This window comes from Haliaeetus albicilla, chromosome 6, assembly GCF_947461875.1.
Source record: "Haliaeetus albicilla chromosome 6, bHalAlb1.1, whole genome shotgun sequence".
NCBI lineage: Eukaryota > Metazoa > Chordata > Aves > Accipitriformes > Accipitridae > Haliaeetus > Haliaeetus albicilla.
The window spans coordinates 10267117-10281424 of record NC_091488.1 but is presented as its reverse complement, the minus strand read 5'-3'; the positions used below and the strand labels follow the sequence as shown (position 1 = coordinate 10281424).

The window sequence follows — 14308 nt, the reverse complement described above, 5'->3', positions numbered from 1 at the left end:
AAACAATAATTTGATAGGATAAGGCCTTCTGATCACGCGAATGGTTCCCCCGCCTGTAACTTGTCTTGTGTCCTGCTTTCAGTCACGTAGGCCCAACTTTGTTCGCATTTTGTGCTTATTTCATCAAACTTTTATAGCAACAGTTAGCCTTGTTCTACTTTTCGTGCTCGCTTCATCAAATTTGTAGCAACAGTTAATCTTCGCCACGTCCTTGAGGCCTGCTGCCTGCAGAGGCCTTTGGCTCACGGAATAATCAGTTCCATTGTGCCTGGATTGTTCACTATATGTCCATTGTTTTCTAAATATCCCACATTTTGGTTGTTGAATTTCTAGGATACCCTGCCATGCATTATCACCTTGAGGTTTTTATCTGGATCTCAGAACAGAAGTGACAAAATACCTCTATAAAGCCTGTTCTGATGAGGTTTCCAGTTCTTTTTACACTTAGATCTGAACCAGACCCTGAACTCCAAGTCTTCACAGGTACTTCCATCTCTAGTTGTAAACTAAGGATTTCTGCCTTCCTGTGTGGTAGACTGAGAAAAGAAATCCATTGCTTAACGAATAACTAACTAGTTCATGCAAATTACTGGTAAGGATCTTTTTAGTGTTTTTACTTTTTACCCAGATGTCCAGAGCCCAGGCAGCACCTAAGCGACAAGTCAGGCTAAATTTATCCATCCAAACTATGCAAGTGTGGCCATAGGTTGTTGGCATTTCCAGTGGCATATTTGTCCTACAGCGAGTTAAAGGACAATGTTTTTACTGCCTTTAGCAATGTGGTTGAATTTCAGGCTCCCCAGCAGCTTTCACACTGCCTGGAATGGCAGAGCTCATGTGTCCCAGTCGAGTCCGTCCCTGCGCGGGATCAGATCTCCTCTGCCTAGAAATCTGGCAGGCTCCAGACTATAGCTGATGTGTACAGCGGTATGGCGGATCAGGCTGTTGGACCTGAGTGTGAATGGGGAACCTTGTGCTAATATACAGGCACAACCTTTTGAACCTTTTTCACCCTGTCTGACATATCTTTACCTCCAAGGTCCTCTTTTAGCTCCCCAAGTTGCTGCAAGATAGCAAGAGAACAAATCAACCTCTGCCTACCCCAGGAAGCTGCAAAGCTGTCCATAGAAAACTTTTACATATTTTTTTCTTACCTCATTTCTTTCTTTCATCTACTTTAAATTTCTACTTTGAACACCTTGATGCTGTGTTTTGCCTGGTAGGGCACAATGGTCTTGAAAATGTAGTGTTAGCATTACAAAAAAAACCCAACGAAAAAAACAATTTAGCTGCCCCCCAACACTTGCTTCATGCTGAACACAGTTTAGCTGATTCAGAGCTTCAATCTCTGCTAACAACCATATTGATGGGATTAGCACTTCCACTTCTGCCTGCTGTGCGGTGTTGTACTGACTGAGCACTTTTGGTAACTAATCAAGGATCTAAATGATAGAGACACCAAAGAGAACCATGGATAGGATAGTCACATGCAAGTGCTTCTGCCCTCCCTAGCTTGGTACCTTTCAAACAATGTAAAAAAAGAAAAAAAGAAGAAAAAAAAAGAAGAAAGAAAAAAAGAAACAAAAAAACCACAACCACCAAAACCTTAGGTGCCTACCTGTCAACATGATGGTACCTTTTTGTAGGTATTTCTGCTGTTTTACATCTGCACAATACAAACCAGGAAGACACAGGTATAATGGAGAACAGGATTTGGTGCACGTGAAGTTTGAGATAACTGGAATTTTTCTGAGCCTGTTTGCTGCACTTCTCCCTTCAACCAGTGCTGATTTATATGTAAAAAATTATATTTCAGTACAAAGCCATGGAAGGAAGTATAATAATACATTCAGCAACTAGTGTGAGCAGACAGTAGAGGACCTGTATCACCAGTTCTCAGGCAGACTTTTTGGGTTAGCATCTGATCCTGCTTGTGCAGAGTAGTACTTCATTCTCCAAATAGTCCCATGGAAATCCACTGAACCACTTATAAAGCTGTAATATTTGTGAGCAGCGCATCAGTTTCTGGCCCTTAGGTTTCATTCTTTTTAACTTGATGTGCCAGTTAAAAATATTCTTGTAGCAGCAGCTTGGATTTTATCACAAATGAATATCCTCATAACAGCCTTTTAAAATGCATAGGGGAACTTTTCAAACATAAAGATCTTTAAGTCAGAAGAACAGTGCAGCAGTGTACATATGGCCTTTCTCATTGTATCACATAGAGCACTAATTGGCTGGGACATTTGCCTACCACAGCGTGCTTCTACGTGGCTTTCTCTGTGTGATTTATTTACTAAATGAATTAGGAACCGAAAGCTGAATGGGAACTGTGTAAGTTCAGAGCTTTTGAAACTCAGACAATTCTCAGGCCAGAAATAAACATAGGAACCTAAATTCGGGAAGACATTTTTAAAGTCTTGGCCCAATACTTGTAAGCACTAGACGGTGAATACATACTTAACATATAAAGAACTGCTGCATTTGCAGATGATTTCTCTGCCAAAACTGTTTGGAATTCAAGTCTTGCTTCTGCCCTAGAAGTACTCCAGAGGTCTCTAAAGGGGAGCAGATCCATGAGACTAATGAGGATAAACTGGTTTTATTCATGTCCAAAATGTATCTCTCTCTTCTTTGCTCCTGAATCTGGCAGAGGTTTTTGCTGGTCTAACAAGAAAATGTTGTGTGCCACAGGCGAAAAAGATCCAAGGAAATACAGAAGTTAGGTATAGTTAGAACTGAACTGAATCATAACCAAAGCTTTTCGTGAGATTGGTCAATTTAAAAAAAAAAAAAAGGTATATCATTAGAAACCTTTCTTATTCTTAGTTTCAAAGTGAAACAAAAATGGGAAAAAGAACCAACAAAGTATTTATCATGTTATTCTGCCACAACTAAAAGTAGCTGTGACTTGAAATCTCAAATGAAATTTGGATCCCCTGAGATTTCTAGCCAAATCTGATAGAGCTGGGAGGTTTGAATTGCAACATCTGTATTAGCACTCAAAAGTCTCTGTCTTCTTCCTTCCAGACTGCCAAAGCATTAGGAATGCTCTCTTTGTCTTTCCAGCTGTTTCTTGCCACGATTACGCTGTGGAGCTGATCACCACTATGGGATTAAAAAGAAGGATTTGCTGCTGTTTTCTCAACATCTTCCACGTAAAAGGCACTTCGTGTATTTGGATGCCAGTGTGATGAGAAAATTGACAAATGTAGGTAGAAAGTCAAGTTGCTTCCCCATGGGTAAAGGGAACTGTTCACACTGGCTTACATTTTTAAAATTCCTTCGTGCCAACCCTCCAAAGAGAGGAATGAAGTCTGGTTTTGACGGGTTACCAGTTGTGCTATATTCTTAATTTATTAACGTGATGAGAAATCTGCTATCATGAAAGTTCCAGCAGTTTACGAGCTTTGTAAAATGTATTATAGGAACAACCATGGAACTAACTGTATTTGTCTCTTACAAACTGATTTGTGTTATCATGCATATTTTGTAAGGCTCTTAAGAGTTTGCAAAAAAAAAAAAAAGAGGTTTACTTGCTTGTACACTGTTATGATAGCAACTGTATATTGCAAAGGATGTCGGGTCAGGGCACGAAAATCTTGTGTTAACCAAAGTACTTGAAAGCTAATTGTATAAACTCCTTGACAATAACAAGGAAGTGAGCAATCTGAGGCAGCCCCTTGTCTTTCCTTTACCCAGTCCATTTTTTTTCTCAGTGCAGACTTGATTCCACATAGCACATCTGCTGTCAATACAACAAAGACATTAATCACAATTAAGTATTTGTCTGAGCATTGTCCATCACTGGAACCCAGGGCCTGGAGGAGAAGCTAGGGACTTCTATTACAACAGTCTTTGTGTATCCTCAGTGGGACTATTGTTTCACTGAGGTAGACTTTACAGAAGTGCAGATGACAACAGATCTGCTACTGCTCTCAGGCAAGAAGCAAACCCACTTAAATTGCAGATTACAAATGCTCACAAATAAACCTGACCTGTGTTTAAATGGACTAACTTTCCCTCTCCCATCTCCACCACCTTAAGATCACCTTGATCTTACAATCTGTTCTTCAATAGAGATAAAAATGAGATGGCCAAAACAGGCTTGCTTCAAAGTATCTCTACAGTCAAATCATTTAGGCCTTGTCATAGACTGCTGCTTATAGCGTGTCTCCTGTGGTCATGTACAGGTCAGTGTTCAGTGATGCCTGCCTCTGTGTTTTGGAAAAAAAAGAGTGACTTCACTTTGCAGGAATATATATGCTGTGTGTGTGATGAATTTGTGCCTTTTATAACTGTAGCATTTTCTCAAGTGCCTCTGTGGTGACTGTCTCCCTTGGTTTCCTTCTTAAGTTCCCTTTTCAATAGGCTCTGCAAATATTTTTATCTGACAGCTGTGAACTTTTTCTAACCTTAATTAGAATCAATAAATATTGTCATGTCACATTTACTGTTTAAGGCTTTTCTTTTGTGGAAGCCCCTTTTGACTTGGTTGAAATGGTGAGTATTACTTAGTAACACAATGTTTTGCATTTCATCCTGAAGCCGGTGAGGAATCTTCAGCTTTTCTCAGTAAAGCAAGCTCTGTAAAGAAGGAGGAGAGATGGATAAAAAAAACAAACCAACCCCCCAGAAGCCAAAAGACCCTCAACCCCCCCCCCCTTCCAATCAAACACCAAAAAACTCAAACCACATTTGGTAATAATTCTTCCTAACATATAGGTGACCACCTGCCTTACACTTAAGAATTAGTTTTTATTGCTGTAGGTGGATTTGGAGTGTCCCCATCATGAACCTACCTCTCTTGGAGCCCCTTGTTTACCAGAACATGTATGGGCAGGGACACGTTTTATAGCTGCTCATAAGAGTCAAGGGCAGGTGCTATCCAGCTGTCACTGAACATGGGAAGAAACAGACCTTGTACCAAATACTGTGTGGTGTAAACATAAAAAACCTGGAAGAAAAGAAAGACAAACATCACTGGCTTAATTTCATTCAGCATCTCAGTGTCAGTGCTAGAGAGATAATGTAACCAAAGAACAAATTCGGCCTTGGGAAGGGACCTGTTTTTCACAAAAACATTGCGTATGAATACTGGCAAAATCGTAACCATCCATGTGAAAAATGCGTCAAAAGCATGCAGTGCTCTTTGTATAGGCTTAACTTCCAGTATTACTTACAAGTTATAAAGGAGCACAAATACCATGAAAGCAAATACCCTCAACTAATCCTTTGCATGCTCTATAAAGCATCCGTCCCCTAAGAAACGTATCAGAACCAGCAATGCATTTCACAGGCCCTCAAAGCAGCTCACAAATGGTTATGACTCTTAAGCATTGCTGCCTTGGGTCAGATTTGAACTACCTCTTTAACCCTTTGTTCAGACGTGTCCTGTGGCATCCCAGAGGAGGTACTGAAATGGTGGTATTTTAATTTTTTATTTATTTATTTATTTACACAGCTTTCAGTGTGCATGTCAAAAAGACTATGTGAGCTAGGGGGCACTTCATTATTTCCAGCAGTCCAGGGTACAGAAAATTAATTTGGAGAGATTAATACAGGAAAAATGCATTTTGGATAACATCTATAGAAGATAGTAATATAATTTCCTGAGAAACCAATTAGAAATCCCACTCATTGTTTAGGAGAGGGTAGGATGTGTTTGCAAATTATTTGGCTAAATCATACAAACCTCACTTCTAGTATGAGAACTGAGGGTAATTTTGACTCTCACCTTGTATAATTATACCAATCTCCTCATCTGAAGCAAATCCCAAAATGTTTGAAGGACTGACAAGTTTTGCCTTCTGGTTCAAGGCAGGATAAATTCCCCTTGGGCCTGTAACGTTGCCTCAGAAAAAAAAACCAACCAAGAATGAAAAGCAAAACTGGCCTCAGACCGTACAGAACCAAGATACAGTTTGGTATCTACTGGAAACAAGGGAAGGCTTTTCGTTTAATTTAGACCGATGCGTTAAGGCCCAAGTTTTTGCCACCTCGTTTGAGGTTCTTCCATCAACGGGGTTGCAGAGACACAGTTTCTTGTCTGGCTGGTCCTCCTCTGTGCGGTGAGCGGGGAGAAGGGGGCTCCTCGCCTGGTGGTTCAGCCGATGCAGGACTGGAGGAGTCCTACAGACACGTCCTCCTCTCACTTTCCATGTAGGAGGATACCCAAATTGATGGGGTTTCTACCTTCAGCATCTCAGTTACGAGTTTCAAATAGATGGGATTAACTTATCAGATCTAATGCATGTATTTCACTTGTTCTGCAAAGACATTAATAGCAAGGTTAGATGTTTTCAAAATGGACGTGAGATTTACCCACCTAGAGAGCAATTCAGGAGCCGAAACGCAGTTGCCTTGTGCCTTTCAGACATCTGAGGGCACCTTATCCAGCCTCCAGCTGCTGCTCCGAAAGGCAGCAGCTCTTCCAGAGGCCGTGAGTCCTAAACCAGCCCTGCGCAGGTGGCACAGATGCTCTTTGGATACCGAACTAGGCAGCTTCTACCTCCCACCAACTACTGATAGCAATTAAGTACTTAAATGCCTCCTTGGGGTATTTAGCTTTGGAGAAATGCAAACAGGGATAATGCAGGCCCTGTGAATCTAACGTGATGCAAATTAATAGACTGCATGTTAATAGGTAGCTGCACGTCCTTTATGCAGGCAGGCTATACAATTATTTTGTTGGTCATTGGAAAGACAAGCAAAGGCCTGATATTCTAGTCAGTTAGAATATTAGTGGTGTTTCCTAGAAAAGCCTTCAGTTAGCATCTAAGTGCCAAGTTAAGCTGTAAAAAAAATACACCTTAGTAAAAGGGTTTGTGAATTGATTTTAGTTTGCATGATTTTACAGTCAGTAGCAATAAGCTATTCTGAAGCTAGGCTAGAAAAAACTCAAAAATTAATTTTAAATAGCTGTGATAAGCTGTGAAACACACCCTAAGGGTTTTTTGTCCACTGGGTCTTTACCCAGTGCCATGCTGGCTCATCCCTGTTTTCCATTCTTCTCAGCCTTGCTGAAAGAGGCAAACAAAGTTGTTTTAAGTTCTTATGTCCATCATAGGTCAAAGACAGTCTCACTCTGTGTTTTGACAGGATGTGAGAGATATCTTTTCTAATTTAGGAGTAAAGGGTTATTGGCTTTCACCCAGGGTTGGTTTTTGCGATGTGCACAGGGAGTTTTCTGTTAACAATGTTTACAATCCCTCCGTAGTGGAACGGCCCTAACAAAATAATCAATATCCATCCAGCTCCATTTACTCTGGCATCTACAGGCTCTGTAGGCTCCCTCCCCCCATCCCTGCAACTTCGAGGGGGGAAAAAAGCCTCATCCAAATTGAAGCGATCTGTTCATCTGACGTACAGCAGAAAGGGTCTGAGAAAATACAGACCAGCCTCACCTGCACAATGGCATAATGTCATTGAACACCAGCATTAACTCTGAGGGAATCTCATCGAGTGCCACTTCCCTGCGGCAGCAGAGACTTTATTGAAGAAGCGCTCGAGGAAGCGGTACCCAGCAGAAACACCAGCCTTTGGCTGATTGGGTCTGTCAAATGGCTCGGTTCGCTCCTGCACCGCCGTCTAATGGGATTCAACACTGCACTCAAATATGCTGTGATGTTTAGATGGGAAGGAGGGGAGAAAAGGAAGCGTATTAATAATGCACTGAGGCATCCTTGTTAGCTCGCAGGCTGTTCGCTCCCAATTTGCATATGCTCCAAGTTGTAAGAAAACACTTTGCACAGCAGTGTTGCATTTAGCAGAAATTACATTATAATTTCAGATGTGAAAACTTCTATTCCAGGTCTGAGGCAGTGATTTGTCCCATCAGCCTGTACAGTCATTATCTTAAACAATTGAAATGCATGCTTGCACTTAATCAAAATCAAGGCGAGACATTACTCTAGCCTGCACTTGCCAATTCAACTCAGAGTGGAACAAGAATATTAGACTAAATTAGAAACTATGTTATTTCCCAATAATTTCTTCATGAGCTGGAGTTTGGCCAGGGTGCTTTTTCAGAGGTTGCATATTTAGAGCCAACTCCTCTATCTATCTCTGTAAAGCCAACTGCTGCCAAAGAAGCCCCCTTCTCCGAGGCAGGGAGTGCTCAGGTGCACTTAGGATCTGTGCTCACACTTTTCTTCCAGCTCCTTCGTGCTGCCAAGCAGCAGAATCGACTTCAGCTGCCCTTCAGAGGAATTCTTGCGGTGCTGGCAGAGGCGCAGTGCAGCAGCCATTTCCTTGCCCTGATTTCTGCCTCTGGGAAGCAGAGGCTGCAGGGATGGAGCCTGCCTTTCCCTGCTTCCTCCAATGTGGCATATTGGAGCTTGGAGACAGGTGAGAACTGGGGCTTGAAGCTGAGGACTTGCATCCCTTTCCTTTAGTGTGTTTCCATTCCAGAATTTGATATTTTAGCTACCCGACAGAAATGGTAAGCACAGGGTGCAGAAATACCTTTGCTGCAAATCGAAGTCTTAAGCTTCTGCCACATTTTTGTTTGGGAGGTGATAAAATACATTTATTATGTAGCCAGAAGATGGCAGCCTTTATTTCAGCCTGGAGCCCTGCTGTGCTGTGCTGAGGGCCGCCAGCCCCGCTTCAACACAGCTGTCTGCAGCTGGCGTCTCCTAACAGTAGTGTCCCTCATCGTCGTCCCCCCCCAAATGCTAGGCTCTGCCTTTTGTAATTAAATCCAGACCTGGATTTAACCAACGTTTGGATGGAAATGATGGTGCTCAAGCTATAATCCAAGGAGTTTTCAAGTGACCGGTCTGACCGTGAAAGTCCAAATGCCAGCACAAGCAGTAATTATGGCCTTTGCTTCATTTTCAACCCCATCATCTCGAGTGGAAGCTCTTTCGTGTACTGTGAGTGGCAGCGGAGCTCACCGTTAATTTCGTAGAGAAAGAGTAACAGTGGGAAGTCAGAGATGGCAAAGGACGTCTGTCTTATAGCGTCTTGTGCTTGGTACGGTCATAGGCAGTGCAAACTCACACCCCTGTCTGATCCGCTCATGGTTATAGGCTGGGGCACAGCACATCTCCTGGGACCCCTGGGAGAGGAGACAGGCAGCTCGGAGCCATTGCTGTCCTCCCTCCTCTGGCACCCAGCAAGCTCCCAGCACAGCTCTGCTAAAGCTTTCCTTTCCTCTCCTAAGTAATGCACTCTCACTTGGGAAACTTTTTTCCTTGTTTCTTCTATGTGTCCTGGGTTATTCTGTCTCTGCTACTTAAGATGAGAAAAAAAAAAAAAAGAAAAAAAAAAAGAAAAAACCAAACAGAGCAAGAAACAGGGAACAAAAACTGGGAAGCCAAGCTCTACAAAAGAACAACAGGAATTGCAACCAGAGCCCCAAGCGTTGATTGCCAAGGGCAGGAGCTGAGTGGGAAAAGAAGAAGTTAACTTCACTAATAAAGAGCACATTTAATTTCCCCTTCTGGATTTTCACCAAGATGAAATTTGCTTTCTCTGCGTGTGTGTGGAACGCAACTGTTGCAGGGAATATTTACAAAGCAAAATTGTTTGCTTCCAACTGCTCCATGGAAGAGAAACAGCTCAAAAGGAAAAGAAGAGAATGGACTAAAATCATGTTTTCACAGAAGAGGACTCTCTGGATTTGCCCATTTTTCTATTTCTTGATGCTGCTGTCAGGAACTGGGAGCTAAGCTCAGTGCAGAGAACATAAGAAAAGTGTCCAGCTTGTTCCCGGAGTGGTTTCTGGCTGGGGAAAGCCCTTGCTGTCAGGCAGCAGAATCTGGGCAATGGGACGTGGGAACCGACTGGTGGGAAACCTGCACGTTATGGGCTGTCAGACTGCGCAACATTGGCACATCCCTCTGGGTGGTATTTTTATTCGACTATATAATGCTAATTTCTGCCAGTGGTTGGGGGTGTGTTTCATCCTGGGAAAAGAGATCAAGTGTGAAACCAGGGGCTGGATCAAACGTGGACTGGAAATTATTGCTGGTGAATGACTATTGAAGAGACCAAACGCAGGCTGCAGCCACTTGCTTGCCCAGAGTGGATTTTGAGGTTGGATGTACCTTTAGCACCCCGGGCAGATCTGGTCAGACCTCCCCCTTGCCCCACGTGAGGAACACGGCTGGAGGGACGCTGCCGGACCTGGGGGAGGTTTGCATCCACTGCACCAAAGCATGCAGCCCCTGCGACCCAGCGCTTCATCCTCGTGATGGTGGCCCCTTCCCAGACCTCTCACGTAGTGGGTTTCCAACCGGAGGGGTTTGGGTTGTCAGTTCCCACGCCGGGCATTTTGGAGGTTGCATGACAGTCAGATGATGAGGGAAGGAAAGCCTCGCTGGGTCAATGGTGCAAAAAAGCCAACCGGCGGCTCTTCTCCTGCACCTCCTGCCCGTCCAGCTCTTGGTGGCCCAGCAGCCTGTCCTGTTCCAAGGTCCCCGTCCATCCCCGTGGGGCTGGCTGATGGCAGCCAGGGAGGGGGCAGCCGTGCTACAGCCGAGGGGAGCAGGGCAGAAGGGAGGTGGGAAGCATGAGAGTCTCACAGGAGTGTTTTCCCATCACTGGTACCCATTTCTGTAGCTCTCAAATGTGTTGAAAGGCAAGTTATGTGCCATGCTGTGAGGGGCTTGGGCACAGCTGAAGTGGTATCTGTAAGCAAAACCAGCAATTTAATTTAAAAAAGAGGCAGGTTGTCTCACATGCATCATCTCCGCTTGCTTATTTCAGACTGCCTGACCTATCTGCTCCGTGGTGCTGCTTATTTCACTGCTAGTATGGAGTATTAGTCTATTTTTTTATCTTCTCCTCTCTTTCCCCTCTGCTGCTCCTTCTGCCAGCGCTTGCTCTTGTCTTTGCTTTATTTCCAAGCAGCAAACAGCAGCCTTTTCACCTGAGGCTTTCCCATTTCCCAGGTGTGTCAATGCAATTCAGTTCCCACCCTGGTGCTGATGGACTTTGTGTGGACCTTGGCCTCTCCCGTCTCACCTCCTACTTTGAGAGGACAGAGCATCTCCCACCTCTGCCAAGGGAGTGCAGGGCTCTTCCTCCCAAAAGTGGGGCACTGAGCACCCCTGGATAGGGAAGGTCACCAAAGGCTTTCCCACTCCACGGTCCGGGTGAGGACTCTGCTCTGTCCCCAGCAGAAAAAGGTGTTTCCACAGTGCTTCAGCCTTACGGTTTTAACAATGGCAGCAGCTCGCTTGGAGAGTTGTCAGCAGTGATAAACTCAGTCCCATTCTGTTTCAAAATTGGTTTAAGAAAGATGCCTGGTTGTTTAATATTTAAGCTAAATGTTTAATGTTTAAACAGGGAAATTGTTCTGATTGTCAGAAAGGGCATTAAAGCAGGATGGAAACTGGTCTATAATCTCTGACAAACGCTGCCCTTTCTCTGCAGCAGCGTGGTGCCTGGGAGCTGCAGGAGTTTCAGAAATGCCAATTTTAATCAACCTCTTTCATTTCATTTACTGCTTACCACTCCCACAGCAGTGAGACGTGCTATTTCCCTGTGAAGTGGGGAACATTGTACCTGGCCCCGTTTAACAGTTTGAGACTAGTTCAGCTGAATTGAACTTGCACTTCAAAACCCAAATTGCAACAGAAATGTGCATGGATAAGGTGAAAAGCAAAGCTGGACAGTGTCGGCTCACAGGTATATTCCAGATGATTTGGGATCTCTTTTGCATGTGCACACAAAAGCTGTGAAATTCAGATGTCAAGTTTAAAGTCAGCACAAAAATGAATGGCTGTAATTGCCACAAATACACGTATGGATGAATTTTTTTGAACAGCTATGGACAGTGTTTTTCAGGCGGTGGAAATATCCCCCCGGGTGAAGCGTGTAACGGTGCAGAACCGTTTCACGCCACAAAAGGCTTGTCAGGAGCAAGCCTGTGCTCCCTCCCCGAGCCCTCAGGCAGGCACTGTGGCTGTGCCACGCTGCATGCACGGGGTAGTCCTAGCGCACAGGAATCCTGGCTCGGTAATGGCTGGAGCTGCGGAGAACAGAGTCAGCAGGGAGCCCTCGAGCCAAACAGCAATTCACGTTAGTCACTTTTCCCCCCTGCGAAGGTTCCGAAGGTGGATGCTAAGCTGACCTGTCAAATGACCTGTCAAAAATCCTTTAAACAAGCATTTAATACTACGGTTTATTGTGTGCAAAATCCAACATTGCTGCTTCCTACTGAGACTATTCTCTCGTTCCACTGATGGTAATTTGGAGTGCATGTGTAAGCTCAAGGTAGATTGGCAAGTTGAAGCTGAAAGCTGAAAATGTAGATAGTCTTCTTATAAATAATCTGTTCAGGCTTTTTTCCCCCAGAGAAACTGGTAGTGGCTGGCTGATCCTCACGCAGAATGGCGGCAAACAATGAACAAAGTAACTCAGGAGACATGTACTGTCTGTACAGCCTTTTCTGTGCGGTGGTTAACACTGGCACCGTGAGCACCTGCTCACATCTGATGACAAGGGGCTGCCTGAAGCACCCCATCCCTCTGGAAATGGCTTCTGGTTTGGAGCCCACCAGCACCTAGGCTGAGATTGGCCTGCACTTACGGTGTCTGCAAGGCTTTTGTACAAAAAAGCGAGAGGATATATGAATATGGTTGAAGCAGAGGCCAGAAGCGAGGTCATCTTGGGTAGGTAGGTATTTCTGTTGGCGTACACATAAGGATCATAGCGAGCAGAGTAAGGATTTGGTGGCTGCTGCATGTGATGTGCCTAGTGATTTAACATACTAAAGAAACACCATCTTCCACAAACTCACAAAAAACAACACAAGAAAGAATCTGAAGAAAAGTTTATAGAAGAGCTCCTTTTATCAAGGTTCCAGGACCATTGAAAGGCACATTTCACCCATGATGAATGACAGCTGAGTTCATGGACACGTACAATGCTCACATTTCATGGCAAAAAGACCGCATAATGATGGTACGTTGTGAAACATATATTCCAGACTTCAGTTAAACACTAAAGTGATTATTTTAAGTGTATCATGTACATAATAAGAGCGGAACAGGCAGATGCATCCAATTACTGTAATTTACAAGGCAGTAATTCAAGCCCCAATTTATTTCTCCTTATTGGAGGAAGGCGGTACAGATTACGAGCAAAACGAGGGGCAGCGAGTTGACAGGGAGCCAGGAAGCTGCTGCCATTTGGAAAATAACAGCTAGCACCTGCTGCAAGTCGGAGGGGCTTTAACTTCGCTAATTCATTTCACCCTGCTTTAACAGCAAACGTCTGGGCTGGATGGGATGCTCTTGGGCCAGGAAGTAACCGAGAACCGCGCCATGGCCGTGCCGCACCAACGCAGGCACCCTGCAGAACAGATAAGCGCAGATGTTTGCTCGGTAGCGGGCAGAATAAAGTCCACTCGCACTTCCTCTCTCGCCGCTTAGTGAGCTGCTTCATGCTAATTACCTCTTTTCATCCAGCTCATGGTTAAGTTTCATGTTGCGATGATTAATAATTAATCAAATGCATTTGAAAATTAATTTGGCAATTCTACATCTGATTGGCGTGCTAATCTCTTCTGTGCAGTGGGGATGTTATGGGAATAACCTCAGATATTCTGAGCTGCTAACTGAGACGAATACATAAGGGCATTTTATCTCCGGTGGTAAAAAATAAAGCAGCAAGTGGAAACGAATGTGTTCTCCAAGGCCTCTTTGCCTTTTGGGAAAGGTGTGATCTGCATTTTGCCTCCCCTGTATTAGGAATATACCATCGATATTATCATGTCCAATCAAAACAAATGGACAAGGAAAAGGCAAATTTGAAGAACGCTCCCACAGTTGATTTATTTCTGTTTAGCTGGTAGCAACTGCTATAGATTTGATGCGTGAATTATGGTACTCAAAAGAAAAATCACAAGAACAACTATTGACCTTTCCAGCTGTCCATGCCACTTCTCTTCAAAAGTAACACTCATCTGGTAAAAGGGAAGAAGAGGGAGTATGCAGCTTCCACTGGACGTGTGGTCCCCACTACTTTCGAATTAGTAGTCCCTTTTTATAGGCAAACAGCCCCGCAGCAGCCACAGAGGTGAAACACACGGTAGAGCTAAGCAGGCACAGTAGTCCTGGCACGGACGGCAGGTTCCTCTCCCAGAAGCTGGTGGTGAATGGTCGGGCTGGGACATCCTGGGGGAGAGAGGAGATGGTACCATCACAAGGTAGTGGTACCGCGTGAGCGGGGAGGTGACAAACATCCCCCACTAGTCTGGGGAGATCACAGGTTTTTCCCAAGGACCAGACTCGGGGGGAAGGAGGGTCACGGCTGTGAAATGCGTATTTTCTGTCATCCCAAACAGCCACAG

General features: G+C 44.2%; 2 protein-coding genes across 3 annotated transcripts in view; one reads left to right on the top strand and one right to left on the bottom strand.

Moving 5' to 3' along the window:
* The window catches only part of LOC104325112 (amine oxidase [flavin-containing] B), a 55587-nt gene extending 51138 nt beyond the window's left edge, over nt 1-4449 (top strand). The window contains exon 16 of one of the 2 annotated variants that reach the window (XM_069784988.1): nt 3070-4449. The gene's annotated coding sequence lies outside the window, so the exon portion shown is untranslated. Of the gene's footprint in view, nt 1-3030 lie in introns of both variants that reach the window. The other variant, XM_069784989.1, reaches the window with a different exon arrangement.
* Nucleotides 4450-12770: 8321 nt separating this feature from the next.
* The window catches only part of LOC104325113 (amine oxidase [flavin-containing] A), a 39731-nt gene continuing 38193 nt past the window's right edge, over nt 12771-14308 (bottom strand). Inside the window, exon 15 of the mRNA XM_069784986.1 lies at nt 12771-14132. Coding sequence (XP_069641087.1) covers nt 13977-14132 — 156 coding nt within the window. The 3' untranslated portion in view covers nt 12771-13976. The remainder of the gene's footprint in view (nt 14133-14308) is intronic.